Source organism: Gobio gobio, assembly GCF_949357685.1.
Source record: "Gobio gobio genome assembly, chromosome: 2".
Taxonomy (NCBI): Eukaryota; Metazoa; Chordata; class Actinopteri; order Cypriniformes; family Gobionidae; genus Gobio; species Gobio gobio.
The window spans coordinates 67,482,305-67,506,516 of NC_137098.1; the positions used below are offsets into that span (position 1 = coordinate 67,482,305).

Here is a 24,212-nt window from a genome sequence, read left to right on the forward strand (position 1 = left end):
GTGGGGTCTGAATTGACTGGAATGGAACATCTCAAGGAAATGTTAGCAGTCCTATTCTGTTTAATCTAATAATTAATGATGTTTTTAATCAGCCGTGCATTGAATGAATTCCCGTGTTTCGCCAGGAGATGGCATCGACTCACACACTTTTTAAGACCAATGATTTCGGGCCCACTCACTTGTATCGTCTCTAATTGAGCACGTCTGTTTACATACCCTGATAAACACTGATTAAACGCGTTAGAAACTTTATTTTCACTTTTCTAATATTTTCTTTATATTCATTGAAAATAAATGCCTTTCCGATCTGATATGTGATGGAAAAAATTATCAGTGCGAGTTTGGCAAAAGGCAGATTCGAACCTCTGATCAATTTGCATCAAATCTTAAGGCCATGCACCTTACCCCTAAACTATTGCTGCTGATGAAGATTGTATATTCCGTAGGTGTGTCTTCCTTAACCAGACGTTTAAACAAGCCGATATATTTCAATATATTTTTTGTAAATTGCGTCTACTCCAGTAAAATGTTTCTGTTAAAGGACCCACCAACATTTTTTTGCTTCTGACGCCCATAATATAAATAGTAGCCTACTATAAAGTATGAAATATATAGACCTACTATACTATATATATATATATATATATATATATATATATATATATATATATATATATATATATATATATATATATATATATATATATATATATATATATATTATACTATATACAAATATTAAATATATTTTTTTTAATTAAATGCTTATTAGTTACTTTATTATTCCCCTTTCCAAGTAAGTTCAGTGCCACACAAGTAAAGAGTTATAGGGTTAACTTTAAGCTTGTTGGCTCGTTTTTGGAGTAGTGGAGTAATGGAGAATGAGGGTACAGGGCGAAGTTAAAGGGTAACTAAACCCTAAACCAACTTTTTTTAGTTAATGATCTGTAATACTGGGGCTTTATTAATGCTGTTCATTGATTCGAGTAAATGTTTGGACATTTGAGTATAAAGTGTTTTAATTCTATAAAATATGGTGTAAAACCGCCAAAGTGCTGCCCTCTTAAGGTTGAACGGTGGCTACTGCAGTTGAATTTTCCTATTGGACGTTGCGGTACATCGTGACGTAGGATGGTACCTCCAACGGCTCACTATCCGCGCCCCTAACACGAGCTCACCACGCCCTCAGAAATGTTTCCCCCAATCACACGATGAGAACGGCTTCACTCCAGTATGAACTGTCATGTTACATGAAGTGGAAACATTATGAATGAAACTCACTTGACACTTGCTTTAACATTGTATTGAAGAAAATACGGTTAAATAATGCAGTTGTCACTACACGTCAGGCTTTTCTTGCGATATTATTGCCGCGCGTCATGTGTACAGATAATTTTCATACAGGCGACGCGCTTTCAAACCCTGACACAAGTGGTTGCCGCGGACGCAGATAGATTAGGTCAGTTCTCTTGCGCGGCTGCTTCACTAGCATCGTCGGCATCGGGAGTTAACGCAGTTTGAGCAGCGGCTCGCATTGATAAGGCTCCGGGTTTGTGTCTGTTACAGACAATCCACCCTCCTCCACTTCAGGTGAAAGTACAAAGTCACAGTGCGTTGAGAGTACACCGTCTGGTTGAGTGAGAGAACGATTCAAAAGCATAAGGAGTTGTTTCTCGTTTGCTCTCGAAATGCTCTTGCGGGACTTTGCTGTCATACGCCGATCGGGCATCGAACAAGCATATTCTCCAGTGAGTACATCTACTGTACACTCGTTATTGCGGTGCATTGTGGGATTGAATGAGTGCACTCAAAAACGTTCACTATTGTTTCGGACACCACTACAAATGGATGTTCACTCAAATAGTGCCCTATTTAAGGGTATAGGGGGCGATTTCGAACACAGCCTCTGGGTTAAGCACTTGCACCCCAACTATGAAAAGCCATGATCAATGGAGCTCCGAAATTACGATTCACCATGGCAACAGCACCCAACAAAAAGACGTTCCCATACTTCCGGGTCAATATGTAAGTTTAATTCTTAATTATTTTAATTAAGTTTAATTTTCATGGTATCCAAAAGGCAAAAAAAGAATGTGGCAGCAGCAAAAAATTAAAAATAAAAACATAATTCAATCAGGTAAAGCTTTAAGCATAAAATGTTCACGGGTTTTACATTTTAAATAAACATCATTCAGTGTCCAATGTGCAGCATCTTTTCCCACATAGACCCTTTTCACTGTGATGACGTGTTTTAACAGTCATCAATATCATAAATCCTTCAACGTTTTTTGTATATATTTTGTTTTAATGTATGTACATTTATAACTAATACTTTGTATTATATTACTTTTGCATCAAATTACAAAAAACAAGTTACCACTACTGCATTTATATTTCTCTCTTTCCACTTCCGTTATCAAACTCACTCTATTTTTTCCCTCTTTTTGAAAGTTGTGAAATCACTATTGTGGAGTTTTTCTTTTGCTATTTGAGCAAATGGGGACACAAAAAATATATATTTAATGTATTCTCTCATTCACCGCTATAAAAGTTAACCCGACTATGACGACTTCAGCTTCGGAAAACCCAGAAATGTGAAAAGGGTCTATGCTCTTTTCACATAATGAAATGTTCTCTGATCACACCTGTTACATTTATTAATTAGGGTAATGACATTAAACAGTTGACTTTTACTCAGACCAGCCAAACACCAGCACCACTGACAGATGAAGAGGAGATGGAGGAAGAATATTAACACCCAACAGGAAAAAGAATAAAGTATTTGTAGGAAATAAAGATGACCATAAAAAATGTAAATAAATGTATTTAACAGCTGTGGTGGTCCTTCAATCCCACACAATAATCCGTTTTCAGAAAGTGTGATGATGGGAATATGAGTGTCATCAATGCGTCCAACCACTGGAAATCCTAAAGGAAATTCTAATTATTATGTTCCTTCTAGAGGTTTATCAAGTGAACGTCAGGATCCTGTATAAAAGGACATGCCATTTGTGTCACTTTGACAGTGTCCTCATGATGAAATATGAGCAATGAATGAATGTTCCTGCACTGCAAAAATGCTATTCTTACTATGTATTTTTGTCAAGTGGCTGATAATTTAATTTGTTTTAAGTAAACTTTGCTTACTTTATAGATTTAGATCAAATTTATAATTTTTTGATATGTGTACATGAAATATGACCAAAATATTCAGTAAGAAAAGCGTTTGTGGCGTTTGAATGAATGAATTAAGTATTTAAACACTGTTGGCGCTTTAAAAAGGGGGAGGAGACTGAAAGAAACTCTGGGTTTACCGAAGAAAACCTGCTCCTGACCAGGTTAAGTTCACAGTAAGTGACCCTGGTAACTGACTCTGAGTATCAGTTACCTCTCTTTTAGAAACGCGCTTGACTTACCCTGCTTTCTCGGGTTTGACATACCTCCCATTCTGAAACAGAAAACCCAGAGTTTACCTAATTTCAGGGTTAACATACTCAGAGTTTCCACTTAACCTCCTTTCTGAAACGGGCCCCAGATATATTGTATTCCTATTGTTTATTAGTTGTTTACAGACCACAACATAACTTTCCATAACTTCATACCATCGTAATATTGTAAATGGATATCACTGACTGCCTGACAAATGCTATTAAAGAGAAGTTTGAAGAGGATTTCCTTCTCCTGTGCCTGATTCTCTTACCGGAATCATTGTCCATAATTGTCCGTCTGCAGAACTGAAATGAACTAAAGTTGCTGGAGGTGATACCCCGCCACAATAATGATAGAACGCGTTTTAATGAATGAAGGTAAAACAATACAAATAATGTTAATGAATTAAATATGTATAAAATTACAATGAAGTTTTAGTTCACTCTTACATGTGGTTTAATGCGGCCCGCAGTGAACTTTACAGCTAATAGAGATATTCACGCTCTTTTTTTCTGTTCAGTAAAGTACAGTCAATCACAAACAATGCCGTCCTACTGTACATTTACCTGTGATATAACACCAAATTGAGTTTGGTCTTCTATCTCTCTGTCCTCTACACGTGAACTGACCCTGATCAGACTCAGCAGCTCCTCTGATAGTGAGAGTGTCTCTGTTTACAGTGTAACGCTCTGACGTCTGTAACTTTACACTGTCTTTATTCCACTCATATCTCCAGTCACTGTGATCAGACTTTATCTCACACTTCAGATTGACTGTCTCTCCAGTGAACACAGATCTGTCTGGAGTCACAGTCACTGTAGATGTGGGTAAAGCTGAGAAGAAACACAGAAACACAAAGTGACTCAAACTCTCTCAGTGAATAAACTGACTGTTCAGAAAGACCTTCAGTGCTAAACGCTGGTTGTTAATGGGAATGTTGCTGGTGTAAACCCTGCAGTGAGTGAACTAACCATCACTATTGTGTCCTTGAGTAAGGCATTTGATCAAGGGTTTCCAGAGGGATTTTCTCCAGTTCATGGTGTCATTCTGTGACAGTAATACATTACACTGGTCTTGGTTCTGTGGTGATACATATTCTTCTACCACAACTACGGATACACCGATCCACATTTTTTCACTTCCAATCCGATCCCGATACCTGAATTTGATATCGGCCGATATCGATACTATTCCGATAGCAGAGCTGTATTAATATTATTACTATTATTATCATTATTGTTGATTTTATATGATGCTGAAATAAACTCCTCTCAAAAGACAAGTATGATATGTACGTATTAGGGATGAAACGGTATGGAAATTTCACATCACGATAATATTGACCCAAATTATCACGGTTATCAATTTATATTTAAAAATCAACAAACAACAAATAAATCAAGCAGCTCTAAGCACTTTTTAAAGTTAGATTCTGTGGGATTTCCTTCCTTATAATGGCTGTCGTCAATGGCAATGCATAATGCATAAATCTCTAATATTATATCTATAATCTCTAATCTCTAATATTATCTCTGTAAATATATTCTCAAGCAATATCATCAATGTTCTATCAGCTATGACTCATTTAAATCTAGCATATTTTGTGTAAGAGCCCATACAGTATTCCAGTGAAAAAAAGCATATATTTTCATATGATTTGACAGTTTATTTTATTAAATATCAAAAATCCAAAAGGTGTACATCATACCTGACACCTAGATGAACACTTTACAGTCCGTTTTATGACTAAGTCATTCTCTTCAAATGCCATTTAAGTTAGAAATGTGTATATCAATGTGTTATGTAACTTAAGAGATGGTCCCTAAATTCGAGAACGTCAAACAAGCGTTATGCCAGTCGTATCAGATGTGCTGCGGTTCTGCTGTGTTTGTTTTAAACTATTTTCGCTGCTGAAATAGAACAAAAACTGTCGATCACTGTATGATGAATGAATCTCCTGCGTACATCGCACACACATCTCTGCTTTGAGTGCAGATGTCAGTGAGTGAGAGCGGCGCACTCTGAACAAAACTCTGCTAATCTGAACGCCTCTGATTATTATATCCATAAACTCAATAGAAACACGTGTGATTGGTTATAATGCGCAACGCGATTATAACATTATGGTCTTCTCAAAAGCAATCTAAGTTCAAAGTGGCTAGTGTGAGTGTTGCACGCCACAGCTGAAATACACACGCAGATGACGATTGTTAAGGTCAAGCCCTGATTATTATCTCTTAAATGTAACCCTAGTCCTGTCTGAACAATGTTTGATTGCGTTCGTTGTGTTGTACGACGCGAGGGAGCTTCCACCTCTCTGAATTACGGTTTTGCCAACATTGTCTTGCTCTGCGGTGTTTCCAGTGTGAAGTATTTCCACACAGCTGACATGTTGGCTAGCCACTGCTCAATGCTATCCTGCTATCTGGCTGCAAACTGCGGAATGGATTTCCTGAGCGAGGCGTGTCTCATAATCTGTGTCTCATTGAGCCGCGTCTCCGTTCAGGAAATCCATTCCATAGTTTGCAGCCAGATAGCAGACAAGCCGGCGGGAATCACTTTTGGAGTCATTTCAGCAGACAACGTTAAAGCACAGACATGGTCACTCTCCGCAGGTTGGATTGGGAAAATCCGATACGTGAATTACACTGGTATCAGTCCCAATACTGATACTGGATTGGCCCCATTCATTTCCTATGGGGGTAATTTTTGACCCGAAGGTCCTGAATGTGACTATATATTTTTTTTACGACCACTTAGACTTTTGAAATCCTGTCCCCAATTTTTTTGGGTTTACCAAGTACCAGTAAAGTCACCATGATTCGGACCATTCCGATGAAGCTACGATTTCTAACATTTATTTATAAAACGCAAGATCCACTATGGTGGTAAAAATGTGCTATTGTGTGATAAAAATGCTCAATGTGTCCACCAGATGGCACCGATCTCATTTAAAAAATAGTTTTCATGAGGCCTAGGCTTGACTCTAAAATGAAATACAGCTTTAATAATAATAATAAAAAATTATTTAAAAAAAAAAAATATATAAATTTTTTATTATATTCAATGGGAAAAAATTGGTCATAATTATTGCATAAATATTAATTATAAATCATAAAATTATCTCAAAACACCAAAAAATAAAATTAAAAAATATTGTTGAACAAAAATATATTTCATTGATTTTACTCAAATGTTTTTTTATCTTAATCCCGCCCTCTGGGTCATTTTTGACCCGAAGGTCCTGAGTGTGACCCATAAATGAAGAACCCCAGAGGGTTAAAAACCGTAAAGAGTAAAAACATGACAGCCAGACATGATGTAAGCAACACAGCTACAACTACTAACATTGATACTGGGTGTGCGCATTATCAAGAATGAACAATAGTCAATCGTATTGGTGGCCCCGAGGAGCCCCAAATAAAATTCTGCTTAGGGCCCCATAATACTTGTTTGCAAGTTGTGTTTTTTGAAGGCAAATATGCTTTTGTTGTATATTTTAAATGTTTTGGCGCGGTTACAGCCTTTTGCAAACAAAATGTGTGATTTTGACCATGAGTGCCACTGTTTAGGCCTGTGTGTGTTAACCGTTTGGAAAATGTGGAGTTTGAGTCGACAACAGCATCAAAGCAATCAAGAAAAACTGTAATACAGGCTACAGATGGCACATCAGAAAATACACTTACATTAGCTAACTTATGAAAAATAAGATGCATAATGTTTGTAATATCTAGTGTGTTATCAAAAGGTGTGATGAAGTTATGAAATGGTTTTGAGCTAGAACAGAGTTTGCGGATCCAGTAAATGTTCTCGTGTCAGAGACTGAATCTGTACTGTATTGACCTTTACAGATGAAGAGTGAGTTACAGTAATATATTAATCTGTTTATATCATCACATGGCACTGTAATGTAAAACACTGTATTTGATGCCATCTGTCTCCCTTCATCTGATGAATCTCAATCTGATGTTACCCCGTCATCCACTGTTTCCTCCTTATACTCTTTTCTGCTCGATGTTCACAAATTGTAAATCTCTCTATCACACACACACACTCACACACACACACACACAGGGGTTTTTGTGAAATGTGGGGACATTCCATACACTCTAAAAAAAAAGGCTCGTAATCATAGGGGAACCTTTTTTAGTGCTATATAGCACCAATTTTGGTGCTTCAGCGGTTCTTCAGCGGTTCTTCAGCGGTGCTATATAGCACCTTAGTCAAAGAACCGCTGAAGAACCGCTGAAGAACCGCTGAAGAACCACTGAAGCACCAAAATTGGTGCTATATAGCACTAAAAAAGGTTCCCCTATGATTACGAGCCAAGAACCATTTTTGGTGCCATCTAGAACCTTTTTTTTTTTAGAGTGTAGGCGTAGTGGTTTTTATACCATACAAACCGTACATTCTATCCCCACACACTGCCCCTGCCCCTAAACCTACCCATCACACACACACACGCACACACACACACACAGTCATTCATTTCATTTATTTATTTATAAAGCACAAATAAACACAACAAAATTTGACCACTGTGCTGTACAAAGAACAGTAATAATTAAAAAAAATAAAAAATAAAGAAAGAAAATAAAAAATTACATCACTAAGTTTGAGTTAAAAAGAAACCATACGTTATAATGAATGGAATGCTAGATTAAAAAGATAAGACTGTAACTTTGATTTAAATTCATATATTGACGATGCAGACCTCACAGATAATGGAAGTCTATTCCATATCCTGAGACCGGCCACTGAAAACGCATGGTCACCTCGCAACTTCAATCTTGTTCTAGGATATGACAGTGTAATAATGTCTGAGGATCGCAAACATCTTACTGACTTATTTACATTTAAAAGATCTGACAAATAGGAAGGTGCCAGACCATTTAACGACTTAACCCTTAATCGTCAGTAGGGTTTACGTTTGAGTCCCTTGAGGTCAGATAGACCCCAAACTTTTACAGAGCGATTGCATAAGGAAATATATTTTTTTTACATGGAAAACTATATATCATTTTTTTTATTTACTTCTCAACTATACATTTATGCTGTGTTTTTGTGGGTATTTGGTAGTTTTTTACCTATTTACTACACAAATACTTAACATAAATTGGCTCATTAAAAAATATTTTTTTATGAAAAAAATCACTTGAATGATGATCTTAAATAAATCTAAATATAAATAGTTTTTGGACATTGCTCTATGTGTTAGGGATAGAATACCGCCATCTGTAGGTTTGTGGAAAAACTTTAGGAATTATAGTTAAAGAGAAAGAGAGTGCAATGACCACATTATCCACTAGAGGTCCATAGGGAAGTTATGCAAAAGTTAAGCTGCCTTTCATCTTTCTTTTATTTGCCCTTTTCCCTCTCTTTCTCATGATTTTTCCATGTTGCATTTGTGCTCTAGTATTTGTCCTTCATTTATGTATGTAATTTTTTCAGATTTATGCCAGTTTTGTTGATTTTATTTGCCAGTTTCTATAAAAATGCTCTCTGTTGCAGTCACACACATGTGTGTGTTTGTGTGTGTGTGTGTGTGTGTGTGTGTGTGTGTGTGTGTGTGTGTGTGTGTGTGTGTGTGTGTGTGTGTGTGTGTGTGTGTGTGTGTGTGTGTGTGTGTGTGTGTGTGAACATGCTTGTTCCATATTGCATTTGTGCTCTAGTATTAGTACTTCATTTATGTATGAAAATCTTTCAGATTTATGCCAGTTTTGTTGATTTTATTTGCCAATTTCAATAAAAATACTCTCTGTTGCAGTCACACACGTGTGTGTTTGTGTGTGTGTGTACGTGTGTGTGTGTATGAGATAGAAAGTTCGTTCTACTTTGTGTTTATGCTCTAGGACCAGACCTTGATATAAATGTGGACATTTTCAGACCTTTAGAACAACCAAATCAAGCCCAGATTTTTTGTGCATGTTTAGATAGATTATTTAGCAAAAGTCACAGAGTCTCATGGCCCTGAGATGAAGGGAACACTTTTTAAAAATGGAGGAAAAGTCCAGTGGGGTCAGCTGGACCCCAAGGGACGATTAAGGGTTAAAAACAAACAACAACATTTTAAATTCAACTCTATAATGCACTGGCAACCAGCTAAGAGACGCTAATATCGGAGTAATGTGTTCTCGTTTACGAACCCTGTTAAAAACCTGGCTGCTGCATTTTGGACCATCTGAAGCCTTAAAATAGAGGATTGGGGTAATCCTATATACAAAGAGTTACAGTAATCCAAGTGAGATAAAACAAAAGCATGTATGACTCTTTCGAGGTCTTTAAAAGATAGAAAAGTTCTAACTTTAGACAGAAGTTTAAGATGGAAAAAACATGACTTTACTCACAAATTTATATGTTTGTCAAATTTAAGGGACAAATCAAGAACAACTCCCAAATTTTTGACAGTTGGTTTGATATAGGAGTTTAGTTTACCACAATTTATATTTGGATTTCCTTTTCCCACTGAGGGCCCAAAGACAATTGCTTCAGTCTTACTCTCATTTAAGAGCAAAAAATTCAGAGACATCCAAGATTGTACATCAGCTAAGCATACAAGCAACGTTTCTAAGCCTTGCTTGTCATTATGTTTTAGGGCTAAATAGATTTGGGTGTCGTCTGCATACAAATTAAAATATAGTCGTTAAAAAAATGTATCCTGCAAGTTCTATAGAAACTATGCCTAGAATCAATAAATCTATAGATGTACCAAATGATTGATTGATCAACCATTAAGATCAGTGGATTAAATAATAGACAAATGTATTAAACTGAACGAGAAGAGATCAAATCAAAAGTTTGACAGTAAGAGCTTTATGAAAGGCAGTTACTGAGAATCAAACATTTATATGAAACACTTGTTTTTGAAACGGATATTTTGTGGTTTTTTGGTATTGTACAAACACAACTGAAAATATGCTGAAATGTTTGAGAAAAGTGCACTTCTGATGATCTGTTGTGATATTAGCACTAAGAGTTTTGAAAATGAACCAATTGCTTGTGAAAATTGTGCCAAAGCAATCAAAAAACTAAAATAATATTTCACATCAAACTAACCTTCACAAAAAGAAAGAAAAGCAAACGTGTGTTATCTGGGAACACACTCTGGTCTTGGTCTGGGTTTGTGGTTTTGACTCAACACTGATCATCTGTAATTCATCATTCTCTCTGACTTCAGCACAAAACTCATCTGGACTGAACTCAATCGCTCAAGGCCTTTTCTATTCTCATGACACACTCAACACAAATAAAGCCTTTTAATCAAGAATTTTAAATTAAATTAATTAATTAAGTTAAATGTAAGTTTATTCATTAGGTTTATAGATTATTCACTTCAATTTGATGGACTTTTACTATTAATTGAAATGCATAAATCTTGAATAAAAGGCTTAAAAATGTTTGGAGTCGTGAATATCTCCTGTAACTATAGTGACAGTGACTAAAGTGAATATCAAAGATGGAAAGTCACAATTTACATGAGTTTATAATAAACCAGAACCTCCACAAAACACACACAAGACGTGCAGTGACTGAATAATGACTAAAAGTGAATTTCTTCAGTCTCTTCTAACAACAGATGTGGTTGATAAGTGTTGAAATATGGATTTAGATGATCATTAGACAGATGTGAATATGAAGACTCACCTGATACAGTCAGTGTAACAGCATCACTGATGTCTGATCTCTGTGAGTCTGATCTCTGTGAGTCTGATCTCTCTCCACTACAGGTGTATTTAACACTGAGAGACACAGCAGCTATGAAACTGAGCTCTGCTGTTGATGTTGTATAGGCAGGTTGTCCATCTCTAAACCATCTGTATCTCCACTGAGTGTTTCCTCTTCTCTGTATGTCACATGTGAGAGTGACTCTCTCTCCACTGAACACAGGCTGATCCGGCTTCACCTTCACTAAAGGTTTCACTGAGAAACAGAAGCAAATATTGAAAAGCATTGCAGTGTCGAGATCACTGTCAGGAACTCAAAACTTCTTCATGAGGAAAACACTATAAATTAAAAATATAGTTTGCTTGTGAATTGTAATGATTACATCAATATTGTATGTAAGTGTAGGTAAGAACTAAACGAATGTGATATATTTATCCAGTCTGCCTGTCCTTTGTGTTATTGATCTGCCTGTTCTGACCAGTAGATGGCGCTGTTTACAGTCAGGATGCTTTAAAGCTACACTGTGTGATATTTTCCCCCATCTAGTGGTGAAAAGGTATATGACCATCCAGTGAATTTTAGTTTCTGTTCCTCTCAATTCCGATTTCGTTTCAACTCCTACGGTGGCCGATTTAGTCCAAGATTAACATGGCTTCCAGTTCGACCTCGTCCACATTCGACACGGTGCCTGTGGGATATTCTGTGCGCAGTGGGATGGTTGGAACTCAACTGGCCTAATTATTCGGCTAGAAAGAACTGCAGCTAATCCAGAGTGAACTTTGATGATAGTAATGTTTATTCAGTCATCCAATTGCAAGGCATAAACAGGTTTGCGTGGATATGTACATAAATGTGGTTTCTGTGAGAGAACAAATAAGGATGGTAAATATATGTCACGTTACGCTGAGGGAAACTGAGGTGAGGACTCATGTGCAGGATGAGAATGAATTTAATATAAAAATGAACATAAACACAAACAAAAACCCACAAGGGGGAAAACATAATATAATACAAAACATAACATAATAGAACCAAACAACAAACCAAAAAGTCAGGGAGCGGATCACAGGGAAGGGAGGTCAGGGAGCGGATCACAGGGAAGGAACACGTAGACAAGACAACGTAACCACAAAGACTATGAGCACATGGGAACTATATAAAGGGGAAGAAATCAGGAGGGAACAGGTGGAAGAAATCAAACACTAATCAGATAACAAGGGGGAGGGATCAAACAATGACAGAGGCACATGGCCACACTAACAAAACCCACATGTGCACACAAGACAGGACAGGCATGTGACATAACCCCCTCTCTACGGAGCGGCTACCAGACGCTCCATCAGCCGAGGGCGGGGCAAGAAAGACAGACCAGGGAGGGACGGGAGGGACAGATGAAGAGGGACAGACCAGGGCGGCACGGGAGGAACGGACCAGGGCGGGACGGGAGGAACGGACCAGGGCGGGACGGAAGGGACTGACCAGGGCGGGACGGGAGGGACGGACCAGGGCGGGACGGACCAGGGCGGGACGGGAGGGACTGACCAGGGAGGCACGGGAGGGACTGACCAGGGAGGCACGGGAGGGACTGACCAGGGCGGCACGGGAGGAACGGACCAGAGCGGCACGGGAGGGACGGACCAGAGCGGCACGGGAGGGACGGACCAGAGCGGGACGGGAGGGACTGACCAGGGCGGGACGGGAGGGACTGACCAGGGCGGGACGGGAGGGACTGACCAGGGCGGGACGGGAGGGACAGACAAGGGAGAAACAGAAAAGGAAGGGGAAAACAAGGGAGAGACGGGGATCACAAAAAGTTCAGGCGGCCTGCAGAGTTCAGGCGGCCGGGACGGCCAGGGTGGCCAGCAGAGTTCAGGCGGCCAGCAGAGTTCAGACGGACAGCAGAGTTCAGGCGGCCGGGACGGCCAGGGTAGCCAGCAGAGTTCAGGCGGCCAGCAGAGTTCAGGCGGCGCAGGAAGAGCAGGGCGCCGGGGCGGCGCGGGAAGAGCAGGGCGCCGGGGCGGCCCGCAGAGTTCGGGAGGCCAGGACGGCCCGCAGAGTTCGGGAGGCCCGGACACGGCAGGAACTGCCGGGATGGTCTCTGGCCTAGGGTCCACCGGAGCTGGGTCCGCCGGAGCAGGGACCGCCGGAGCTGGGTCCGCCGGAGCTGGGTCCGCCGGAGCAGGGACCGCCGGAACTGGGTCCGCCGGAGCAGGGACCACCGGAACTGGGACCGCCGGAGCAGGGACCACCGGAACTGGGACCGCCGGAGCAGGGACCACCGGAGCTGGGTCCGCCGGAGCAGGGACCGCCGGAGCAGGGACCACCGGAGCAGGGTCCACCGGAGCAGGGATCACCGGAGCAGGGACCACCGGAACAGGGTCCACCGGAACAGGGTCCACCGGAACAGGGTCCACCGGAACAGGGTCCACCGGAACTGGGACCACGCCAGGGGAAACCCTGTGCTCCTCCCAGGCACGCAGGACTGCCGCCATGAAGAACCCCATCACAGCCCTCCAGGCTGTGTCAGGACTCGGGACCACCGGAGCAGGGACCACCGGAGCAGGGTCCACCGGGGCAGGGTCCACCGGAGCAGGGTCCACCGGAGCAGGGTCCACCGGAACTGGGACCACGCCAGGGGAAACCCTGTGCTCCTCCCAGGCACGCAGGACTGCCACCATGAAGAACCCCATCACAGCCCTCCAGGCTGTGTCAGGACTCGGGACCACCGGAGCAGGGTCCACCGGAGCAGGGTCCACCGGAGCAGGGACCACCGGAGCAGGGACCACCGGAGCAGGGACCACCGGAGCAGGGACCACCGGCACAGGGACCACCGGCACAGGGACCACCGGCACAGGGACCACCGGAACTGAGACCCCCGGAGCCGTCACGGAGGGAGCCTTCCTTCTCCTCCTCCGCTTAGAGACCACTGGCACCGAGTCCACCGGAACAGGGACCACCGGAACAGGGATCACCGGAACAGGGACCACCGGCACACGATCCACCGGAACAGGGACCACCGGCACACGATCCACCGGGACACGATCCACCGGGACACGCTCCACCGGGACAGGGACCACCGGAACAGGGACCACCGGCACAGGGACCCCCGGAGCCGTCACGGAGGGAGCCTTCCTTCTCCTCCTCCGCTTAGAGACCACCGGCACCAAATCCACCGGAACACGGAGTCTATCGGCCTCCTCAGTGAGACGAGCCCACCACGCAAAGCACTCCAAAATGTTCATACGTGGTGGGACCGTTTCCTGCTGAGTCCTCTGCATGGTGGTTACGTTCTGTCACGTTACGCTGAGGGAAACTGAGGTGAGGACTCATGTGCAGGATGAGAATGAATTTAATATAAAAATGAACATAAACACAAACAAAAACCCACAAGGGGGAAAACATAATATAATACAAAACATAACATAATAGAACCAAACAACAAACCAAAAAGTCAGGGAGCGGATCACAGGGAAGGGAGGTCAGGGAGCGGATCACAGGGAAGGAACACGTAGACAAGACAACGTAACCACAAAGACTATGAGCACATGGGAACTATATAAAGGGGAAGAAATCAGGAGGGAACAGGTGGAAGAAATCAAACACTAATCAGATAACAAGGGGGAGGGATCAAACAATGACAGAGGCACATGGCCACACTAACAAAACCCACATGTGCACACAAGACAGGACAGGCATGTGACAATATATATACATACACCGTTAAGAACTGTATAACTATACTTATAAGTTACATTTGTATAATGTAACCGTAAACCAGAGCTTATTGTACCATATATAGGCGCTAAATGCAGCTGCATTAAAAGGAGCGGAGCTGCTGCTGCTAACAAGCGGTGTCCGGTTTCAAAAGTGTGTGCGCCGCTTTAACGTTAGCACTGCAGTGCGCTCTGTATAACAATTGTTAATATGCCGATCAGGCCTGATACATATTTCCATCAACATACATTACAAGCAAATATTTTCTATAAACGAATAAACATTGTTGATAACAAAATAACTGAATGATTATTCAAATAGGTGAGCATTACGCTATTGTATGTTGACACAAAAATACTTCTGAGGTGACATCAACTGAATTACGCGATGACACACATCTACAATGACAATAACTATTATTACTTACGGAGTTACTAACGCACAGAAATACCACACAAGGAAAAACAGACTTTTGAGGAATAAACAAGCCAGGAAAACTCTGTATAACTCTGTTACTGGACGCTGCTGAGATGAAAACTCTCTGCACATGCACCAGACAAGTCTGAACACGTTGACGCGCACATGCGCGAGGCAAGGAATTTTGTACAGTGCCATCGAGTATTAAAACCGGTTAAAACGCAAAAGGCGAAGCTTGAATTTACGGGTATGTCCCTCTTTGGCTAATGTACTTTCAAGATGGAGGGGCAACATGGCGACCACCGTTAGATCCCATTACCTTATGTATTTTCAATGGCATATTATAAACTTACGAGAATACTTTATTACTTGAAAGAAGTAAATATACATTAATGAACACATATATTTTTGAAAGAACTAAGTGTTTTTAGCTAAGAATAGACTAAAAAAGTTACACAGTGTAGCTTTAAAGAGCTGAACTTCTATCTGTCTGTTCTCAAGCTCTTTTCACTTCCAGTCCTTCCAGCCAAACCACTGAAGGAATAAAGCTGAGCATCTTAATGACTCTGAGCAGAACTCATTTCTGTTTCATACAGTGGATTATGAGCTCCTGAACTACTTTACAACCGCAGAACTGTTTGATTGAACAGCAGATTTCTGTAATGTTTTGCAGCAGAAGGAAATACAGTCAGATGATTCTGAGAAATATGCAAAACATTGAAAGAGACAAATGTGGATCCATGAAGACAAATAAACTACTACAACACATTTAACATTAGTTAATAATAATCACTGCAGTGATGTACAGTACCTTCATCAGCTTTAGTGAGTCCAGACTGAACGAGGGCCATCAGCACTGAAAGCAGAAGAAACACAGATATGAATCATTTCCATTCATTCAACACAATGTCAATCACACACTGAAACATGTCTAGAGTTTATTCTACATGAACTGAGAGTGTTTTTCTGTTCTGATGCTCATTCATATTGAATCCCAAAGCTGCCAATATTAAAAATAAATAAATACATAAATAAATAAACAAATAAATGTAAAAAATATAATAAAAAAAAAAAAAAAAAAAAAAAATATATATATATATATATATATATATATATATATATATATATATATATATATATAAAAGCAAAAAAAACTAAAATAAATAATTATTTATACATTTATTTATTTATTGTTTTATTTATTTATACATGTATTCATTTCTATTTTTATTTATTTATACATTTCTTTATTTTTACATTTATTTGTGCGTAGGGTAATGCGGAGTAAAGGGCGTGGTTTACCTCAGACATAGTAATCGAGCTCAGAGTAGGCGAGGGGGAAACGTTGAGGCCACAGTGACACCTTATGGTCGAAATACAACAAGTACAGCTACTGATGTTGAGACTGTCTGTGACTTGGATAGGTTTATGGCCAAAATATTAAATCTTACTGTGTGACATGGAAAGGCTACTCTTTATTCCGGACATGGCCGTAGAACATCGTCTGGTCTGGATTTGTAAAATGTCCTGAGCTAACAAACATGAACAGCAACATCTTCAGCATATCTGATAACAGGGAATCTGAAATGGAAGCGCTTGATATTTTCCATTAGCGGTCAGAACACGTAAACCAAGCAGCACATATGTGACCCTGTCTGTGAAAACCCAACTAAAGTCATTTTTTTGTCATTCGCTGTTTTATACATAAAATCATCCTACATAATGTAAAGAACATTCTGTGAAAATATAACCTTGATATCTTTAATATTGACGGAGTAAGATCATGTCAAAAGTTAGCTGAATTTCAGCCTCAGAAAATCATGATTTTGAGAAATTCCAATTTTAAAATCAAGCTTATTTTTGAAATTGTAAAACATTTTAACCATTATTATTCTGATAATGTGCCATATACCACATTAAAGCTAAGATTCTCCCATTTTCAGTGATATAGGACACATTTATGGGAAAATTCTTAGTTTTGTAAAACAAGTCTATTTATTATGATGTGCATGTCCAAAAAGCGTGAAACATTGAAACGAATGGGGGCACCACAAGAGCTTGATTTACCAAGTCAGTTCACTCTAATGATTTGTAGGCTATAACTTTATTAGTAAAATTAAATCTCAGTAGAAAATGTCATTAACAGGCCTATATATATCCATTAATATATAAGTAAATCCAGGACTAGGCCTAATTCTGCTTCCTGCTTCCGATTCTGCTTCCTGCTTCGCTACTGTTCGGACGCTCTTGCTTACTGCTCCGCGCTTTGCTCTATCGCTTCTATATTTTACAACTTCAGCAAATCAGCACAGTGCTCAAACGACAAAGCTTGACTCCAATGATAAAATTAGAAACTCTGGTGACTGAATTCCTAAACAAAAAGCGGAATATTTCAACCGACCAGCCTCCCACTGCCTCCAGCTTACATTCCGGAGAAGGGAAAACACAGCTGCCTACATTCAAAAGGATAAGAAAATGCCTCTTCTAGAATCTACTTGCTGCACAAACTGCCACAGACTTTTACAAAGGATTGCAGTTCTTGAAACAAAGTTATTTGCGGAACCATCCATCCAGACGAATCACACAGCAGAGCTTCATCATGATCGCCCTCTGCACACTGCCGGTGAGTCCCATAAATGTAGTGCTACTCAACATGTAGAGAAACAAGTAACTGATCAACACACTAATCGATGGAACAAACAGGGAGCAAGACCCAAAGGCACTCGAGACATCAGATTGTCACGAGCATCACATATTGCCGCAGTAGCATGCTCTACCCCAGATACAAGGATTGCAAACACTAGTTTTCTACCACCAAATATACATCTTGAAAACAGATTTGAAGTGCTAATGAATGTGGGTGAGGATTCCCCAAACGTGATGAATGTGACCGAACATTCAGATTGAATCAGCCCGCAGCTAACACTGATGCTAACAGGCGCTCAAGGTGGAGCAGACAGCGGCCCTCAGCTCAGAGCGCAGCCGAGCCCAGGACTCTGATAGTGGGCGACTCAACAATCAGAAACATTAGCAGCAGGGATACAACTACATGCTGCCTTCCACAAGCAACAGTTTCTGATGTAAACAGGGAACTTAAGAACATTCTGATTAAACATAAGCCTGCAAATCGACTCATCATTCATGTGGGAAAGAACGATATTCAGAGAGAGGAGTCAGAACTTCTAAAGAGGGATTTCAATGAACTTTTTGACACACTTAGAAAACTGAAAGTTCAGCCGTTCATCAGTGGACCACTTCCAGCAAGAGGAACAAATAGGTTCTCACGGCTACTTGGGCTTAATACATGGCTGCAAAAAACCTGCAACATGAAGGGAGTGAACTTTATCGACAATTTTAATCTCTTCTGGAGTCATAGACAACTGTTTACATCAAATGGCCTCCACCCAAACAAACTCGGTGCAAGAGTGCTAAAGGACAATATTTATTTTTCCCTTCTTCATCCTTCAGCTGTGTGTGCTAACCCACTCAACCTGGATGGCACACACACACCAGTACAGTACGATCACAGGACTTCATTTCAGCATCTGAATGGACATGCGGTTGATACACCCCACAAGGACAATGATAACACCACGCAGCCACAACAACCACTTCTCATGGACACACTCCCAGCAGAGCCCCGCCCTCAGAGCTCACCACAGACACACTGTGACGGATTAGAACTGCTCCAAGTGACACAGATCGAGCCACTAAACAGTAACTTTTCAGCCCATACTGTGGAGTCTGTGGAGGAACTGGTAAAAATGGGGACCATCAGGGGTGAGACTGGTGAACTTTTACAACTTATATGTGATATAAGCAATAAGCTGGAAGAAATGTCACTCCTTGAACCAGACAATAACATATCAACAGCATCCCCACTTCTGAGCTTCACAGAGAAAATGGATTTTGTTTATACTGGAAACAGACAATCACACTCGATCGCTGCGAGCCCCCAGATATCAACCAAAGAACACCGAGCCCCACAACCACCAAAGACTGTGGGCCCAGCTCGCTCTGCCCCTCCTCCTGTGAGATTTCTTCGGTCACAATGCCAGGGCACACACACTCCTCCATCTGCACCAAAAACAACTGATAGCAGCTCTCAGTGACGTGTTCTGGGTCCTCGCAACGTCAACAGCAATCTTATCAAATGTTTACAAAACATGCGTGAGCCCAGTATGTCTTTATCTTTCTCTATTTCTGTTCTATTACGTGATAGAAAGTCCAAGGCTTTCTCAGGCCGTATGGCAAACCCATCTAATCTGCTGCCTGTTACTTATCAAACTAAGATTACTGTGGGGGAAAAAATCAAAGTGAATACTGTTAAGTTAGCACTTTTAAACATCCGTTCACTTAAAAACAAATCATTTCTAGTCAACGACTTAATATCCACAAACAACCTAGATTTTTTGCTTCTAAATGAAACGTGGCTAGAAGACAGCTGCAGTGCAACAGTCCTCAATGAAACAGCCCCTCCTAACTTTACTTTTATGAGTGTCTGCAGACCAATCAGAAGGGGTGGGGGGGTCGCAGCTCTATTTAAAGATGTTTATCAATGTAAGCAAGTATCATTCGGTGATTATTTGTCTCTAGAATATCTGGGCATTGTGCCTCTGAAATAATCTCCGGCCTTTATTGATGACTTTACAGAGCTGTTATCAGCAATCTCATCTGAGTATGACTGTTTTGCTATTGCTGGGGATTTTAACATTCACATTGACAATGCTGAATCCAGTACAACAAAAGATCTCATGACTGTTCTTAACACTTTTGATTTGACACAACATGTTCACGGACCCACACATGATCGTGGACACACTCTAGATTTACTTATCAGTAAGGGGCTAAACATTTCATCGATAGTTATTAAGGATGTGGCACTGTCTGATCATTTCTGTATTTTCTTTGATATATCAATCTCTCCTGCCATTGAAACTAGATCTGTCTCTGTCAAAAAGAGATGCTTAAATGAGAACACTAGTGTGCTGTTTATGAAGGCTATATCTCTAACACCAAGCATATCTGCAGACTCTGTTGATTTTCTCCTTGACTCTTTTAACTCAAAAGTTAAGAGTGTAATTGATGATATTGCTCCTGTGAAAGTCAGAAAAAAGAGTGGCAAACAAAAAGCACCCTGGAGAAACTCAACAGAAGTGCAATTAATGAAAAGACAATGCAGGAAATCGGAACGCATGTGGCGAAAGACAAAACTTGTAGTCCATTATAAGATCTATAAAGACAGTCTTCGTGCTTTCAATGTGGAACTAGGCAAAGCTAGACAGACCTTCTTTTCAAATATTATAAACAGAAACATAAACAACACACGCACTCTTTTTGCTACTGTAGAGAGACTAACAAACCCCCCGAGTCACATTCCCAGTGAAATGCTCTCAGACAGCAAATGTAGTGAGTTTGCTTCCTTCTTCTCCGAGAAAATCATTAATATCAGAAATGCGATCAGCACATCGTTCAGTTGCTCTGAGGTGAGTCAGATGAGACAACAACCTCATAAAATTATTATGACTGATTTCGAAGCAATTGATGGTAAAATTTTAGAAGAAATGGTACAGCACCTTAAAACATCAACCTGCGCTCTTGACACACTCCCCACTTCTTTTTTCAAAAGTGTGTTTAACTGTTTAGAAGCAGATCTCCTAGAAGTGGTAAACTCCTCACTTCTTTCTGGGACTTTTCCAAACTCCCTTAAAACCGCAGTAGTTAAGCCTCTCCTTAAAAAGAGAAATCTGGATAACTCCATACTGAGCAACTACAGACCAATCTCAAATCTCCCCTTCATAGGCAAGATCATTGAAAAAGTTGTTTTCAGTCAGCTGAACAAATTCTTGAACTCAAATGGATATTTTGACAATTTTCAATCTGGTTTCCGACCACATCACAGCACAGAGACAGCGCTCATAAAGATTATAAATGATATTCGCCTCAATACAGATACAGGCAAAACATCAATTCTGGTACTACTGGACCTCAGTGCTGCATTCGACACTGTTGACCACAACATACTTCTTGACAGGCTAGAAAATTGGGTTGGGCTTTCTGGAATGGTCCTCAAATGGTTCAGGTCATACTTAGAAGGGAGAGGTTATTATGTGAGTATAGGTGACCATAAGTCTGAGTGGACATCCATGACATGCGGAGTCCCACAAGGGTCAATTCTTGCACCACTCCTATTCAACCTGTACATGCTGCCACTGAGCCAAATAATGAAAAATAACAAAATGGCTTACCACAGCTATGCTGACGACACCCAGATCTACTTAGCCCTGTCACCTAATGACTACAGCCCCATTGACTCTCTATGTAAATGCATTGATGAAGTTAACAGTTGGATGTGCCAAAACTTTCTTCAGTTAAACAAAGACAAAACTGAAATCACTACATTAGGAAACAAAGATGAAATTCTCAAGGTGAACGCATATCTTGAGGCTAAAGGTCTAAAATCAAAAAATCAAGTCAGAAATCTTGGTGTGATTTTGGAGTCTGACCTGAGTTTCAGTAGTCATGTCAAAGCAATAACTAAATCAGCTTACTATCATCTAAAAAATTTTGCAAGAATTAGAAGCTTTATTTCCAGGCAAGACTTAGAGAAACTCGTTCATGCTTTTATCACCAGCAGGGTGGACTATTGTAATGGTCTTCTCACTGGCCTTCCCAAAAAGACCATTAGAAAGCTGCAGCTCATACAGAACGCTGCTGCCAGGATCCTGAGCAGAACCAGAAAATATGACCATATCACACCAGTCCTCAGGTCTTTACACTGGCTTCCAGTTACATTTAGGATAGATTTTAAAGTACTATTACTTGTATATAAATCACTCAATGAACTAGGACCAAGATACATTGCAGATATGCTGATTAAGTACAAACCCAACAGATCACTCAGATCGTCAGGATCAAGTCAATTAGAAACACCAAGGGTTCACTCAAAGCAAGGAGAATCTGCTTTTAGCTATTATGCCAGCCGTAGCTGGAACCAGCTTCCTGAACAGATCAGATGTGCTCCAACAGTAGCCACTTTCAAATCCAGACTCAAAACACATCTGTTCAGCTGTGCATTTACTGAATGAGCTATGCCACTGTACGTCTGACTGATTGCACCTTATCTTATGCATTTACTGAATGAGCTCTGTGCTTTGTCCGAACTGCTTGCACTTTAATTATGTGTTTCAATTTAACCCTGTTTTATTTTTAGTTTTTAATTATACTTTTATTTTTAATTATTTTTTATTTTGTTAAGGCTGTCTGGGTGGAAGAGGTTGAGAGACGGGGGAGCGATAAATCAAAATCCCTCCAGTGCGAGGACGATCCGTTTAGATCTGCTCTGACGGATAGATCTGTATAGCCTTGGTGGTAAGAGGAAGGACCGTGTAGATCCGCTCTGACGGTCGAACAAAGTAGAGATAGCCCTGGTGTACCTGTCCAGGAAGATTTGTCTATAAGGGTAATGTTTAAATGCACAGTTACCTGACAAATATTTTTTTTGAGTACTCCCTCCGGTGCGAGGAAGACCCGTTTAGATCTGCTCTGGCGCGTAAAACATCTAGAAAACGCCCTCAAGTTAGGCCAAGAAGATTTGTCTGTAAGGTTACTGTCTAAACACACAGTTACCTGACAAATATTTTTAAAGTAAACCTGACTCTCCATTTTCTTCCACCCCAGATAGGCGATTTCATCTTTGTTTTTTATTTCCTTTTAATTCCTATTATAACTGTTATACTATATATATTTTTATTTTTTCACTTATGACTATTTTAACTTAATTTCTATGTAAAGCACTTTGAATTGCCACTGTGTATGAAATGTGCTATACAAATAAACTTGCCTTGCCTTGCCTTGCCTAATGCCCTAACAAGTGAACAGGTCAGTCTCAAATTTGTGCAGATAGTTAGTCATAACTGTGAATCTTCACTTGTCTCACAATTCGATTACATTATGATTCATTAGAATTTTTTCATGGCTCATTGTGCTTAATAACTCTTTTAGCCTACATAAAGCACGTCCTGCACTTTATGTTCTCATTCATGCATGTTCTATAGGTTTACAAACCGAAACCAAAACATCAGACGCAAGAGCTTTGCTTCCGAAGGACACACGCAACTTTTTTATATTAATATATAATGCGGGTTCTTTATTTAGCCTACAAAAGACAGTAGGCCTATATTAATCATCATTAATTAAACTATCAGCTGTTCTGTTCCGTGCACTTCACATGCCGCGGCTGCCCTGTCAGAGAGCGAATTCATAAAACCAGCGCATCGGCATCCAAAAAACAAACTATTTAGACACTTAGCAGCCATTAAATGTCTTTAAAATAAGATGGATGTATAGGCAGAAGGTGGAGTTAGGAAACAAATAAACTGTTCCTGAAATGTCGGTGATGACACAAAGAAATCCACACAGAAAACGGAACCCTGCTTAAGTCGCCGTTTTCTTGCCTTTCATTTACATTTACATTTAGTCATTTAGCAGACGCTTTTATCCAAAGCGACTTACAAATGAGAGCAAAAGAACAGTCAATGGCAACAGTATGCAAGTGCTGTAGCAAGTCTCAGTTAATCTAGCTCAGAACACACAGGACAGTTTTTTTTTTTTTTTTTAAATAAATTAGACAGACAGAAAATGAATAGAATGATAGGTGCTATTCTTGATTGGTCAGGTGCTGCTGGAAGAGATGTGTCTTTAGGTGTTTTTTGAAAATGGTTACAGACTCGGCCGCACGAATTGAGATCGGCAGGTCATTCCACCAGGTGGGAGCAGCCCAGGAAAAGCTCCGTGAGAGTGATTTCATGCCTCTCTGGTATGGCACCACAAGGCGTCGTTCACTAGCAGAACGTGAGTTCCTGGAGGGTGTGTAAGTCTGAACAAGCGAGTTTAGGTATATTGGTGCAGAGCCAGTGGTTGCTTTGAAGGCAAGCACCAGTGCCTTGAATTTGATGCGACACTGAATTTGAATTTGAATTTGAACT

The 24,212-nt window shown here is 40.4% G+C and overlaps 2 protein-coding genes across 3 annotated transcripts in view; one reads left to right on the plus strand and one right to left on the minus strand.

The window, feature by feature from the left end:
* The window catches only part of LOC307120608 (histone H3.2), a gene marked incomplete at its 3' end in the record, with an annotated part of 447,270 nt that overhangs the window by 193,537 nt on the left and 229,521 nt on the right, over positions 1-24,212 (plus strand). The gene's annotated exons all lie outside the window — the stretch shown is intronic.
* The window catches only part of LOC307120113 (Fc receptor-like protein 5), a 315,523-nt gene that overhangs the window by 87,109 nt on the left and 204,202 nt on the right, over positions 1-24,212 (minus strand). The window contains exons 2-3 of one of the 2 annotated variants that reach the window (XM_079806983.1): positions 16,037-16,081; positions 11,074-11,349 (exon numbers count right to left, since the gene is read on the minus strand). The exons of the other annotated variant lie outside the window; for it this stretch is intronic. Coding sequence (XP_079663109.1) covers positions 11,074-11,349; positions 16,037-16,081 — 321 coding nt within the window. The remainder of the gene's footprint in view (positions 1-11,073; positions 11,350-16,036; positions 16,082-24,212) is intronic. 2 annotated transcript variants of the gene reach the window in all.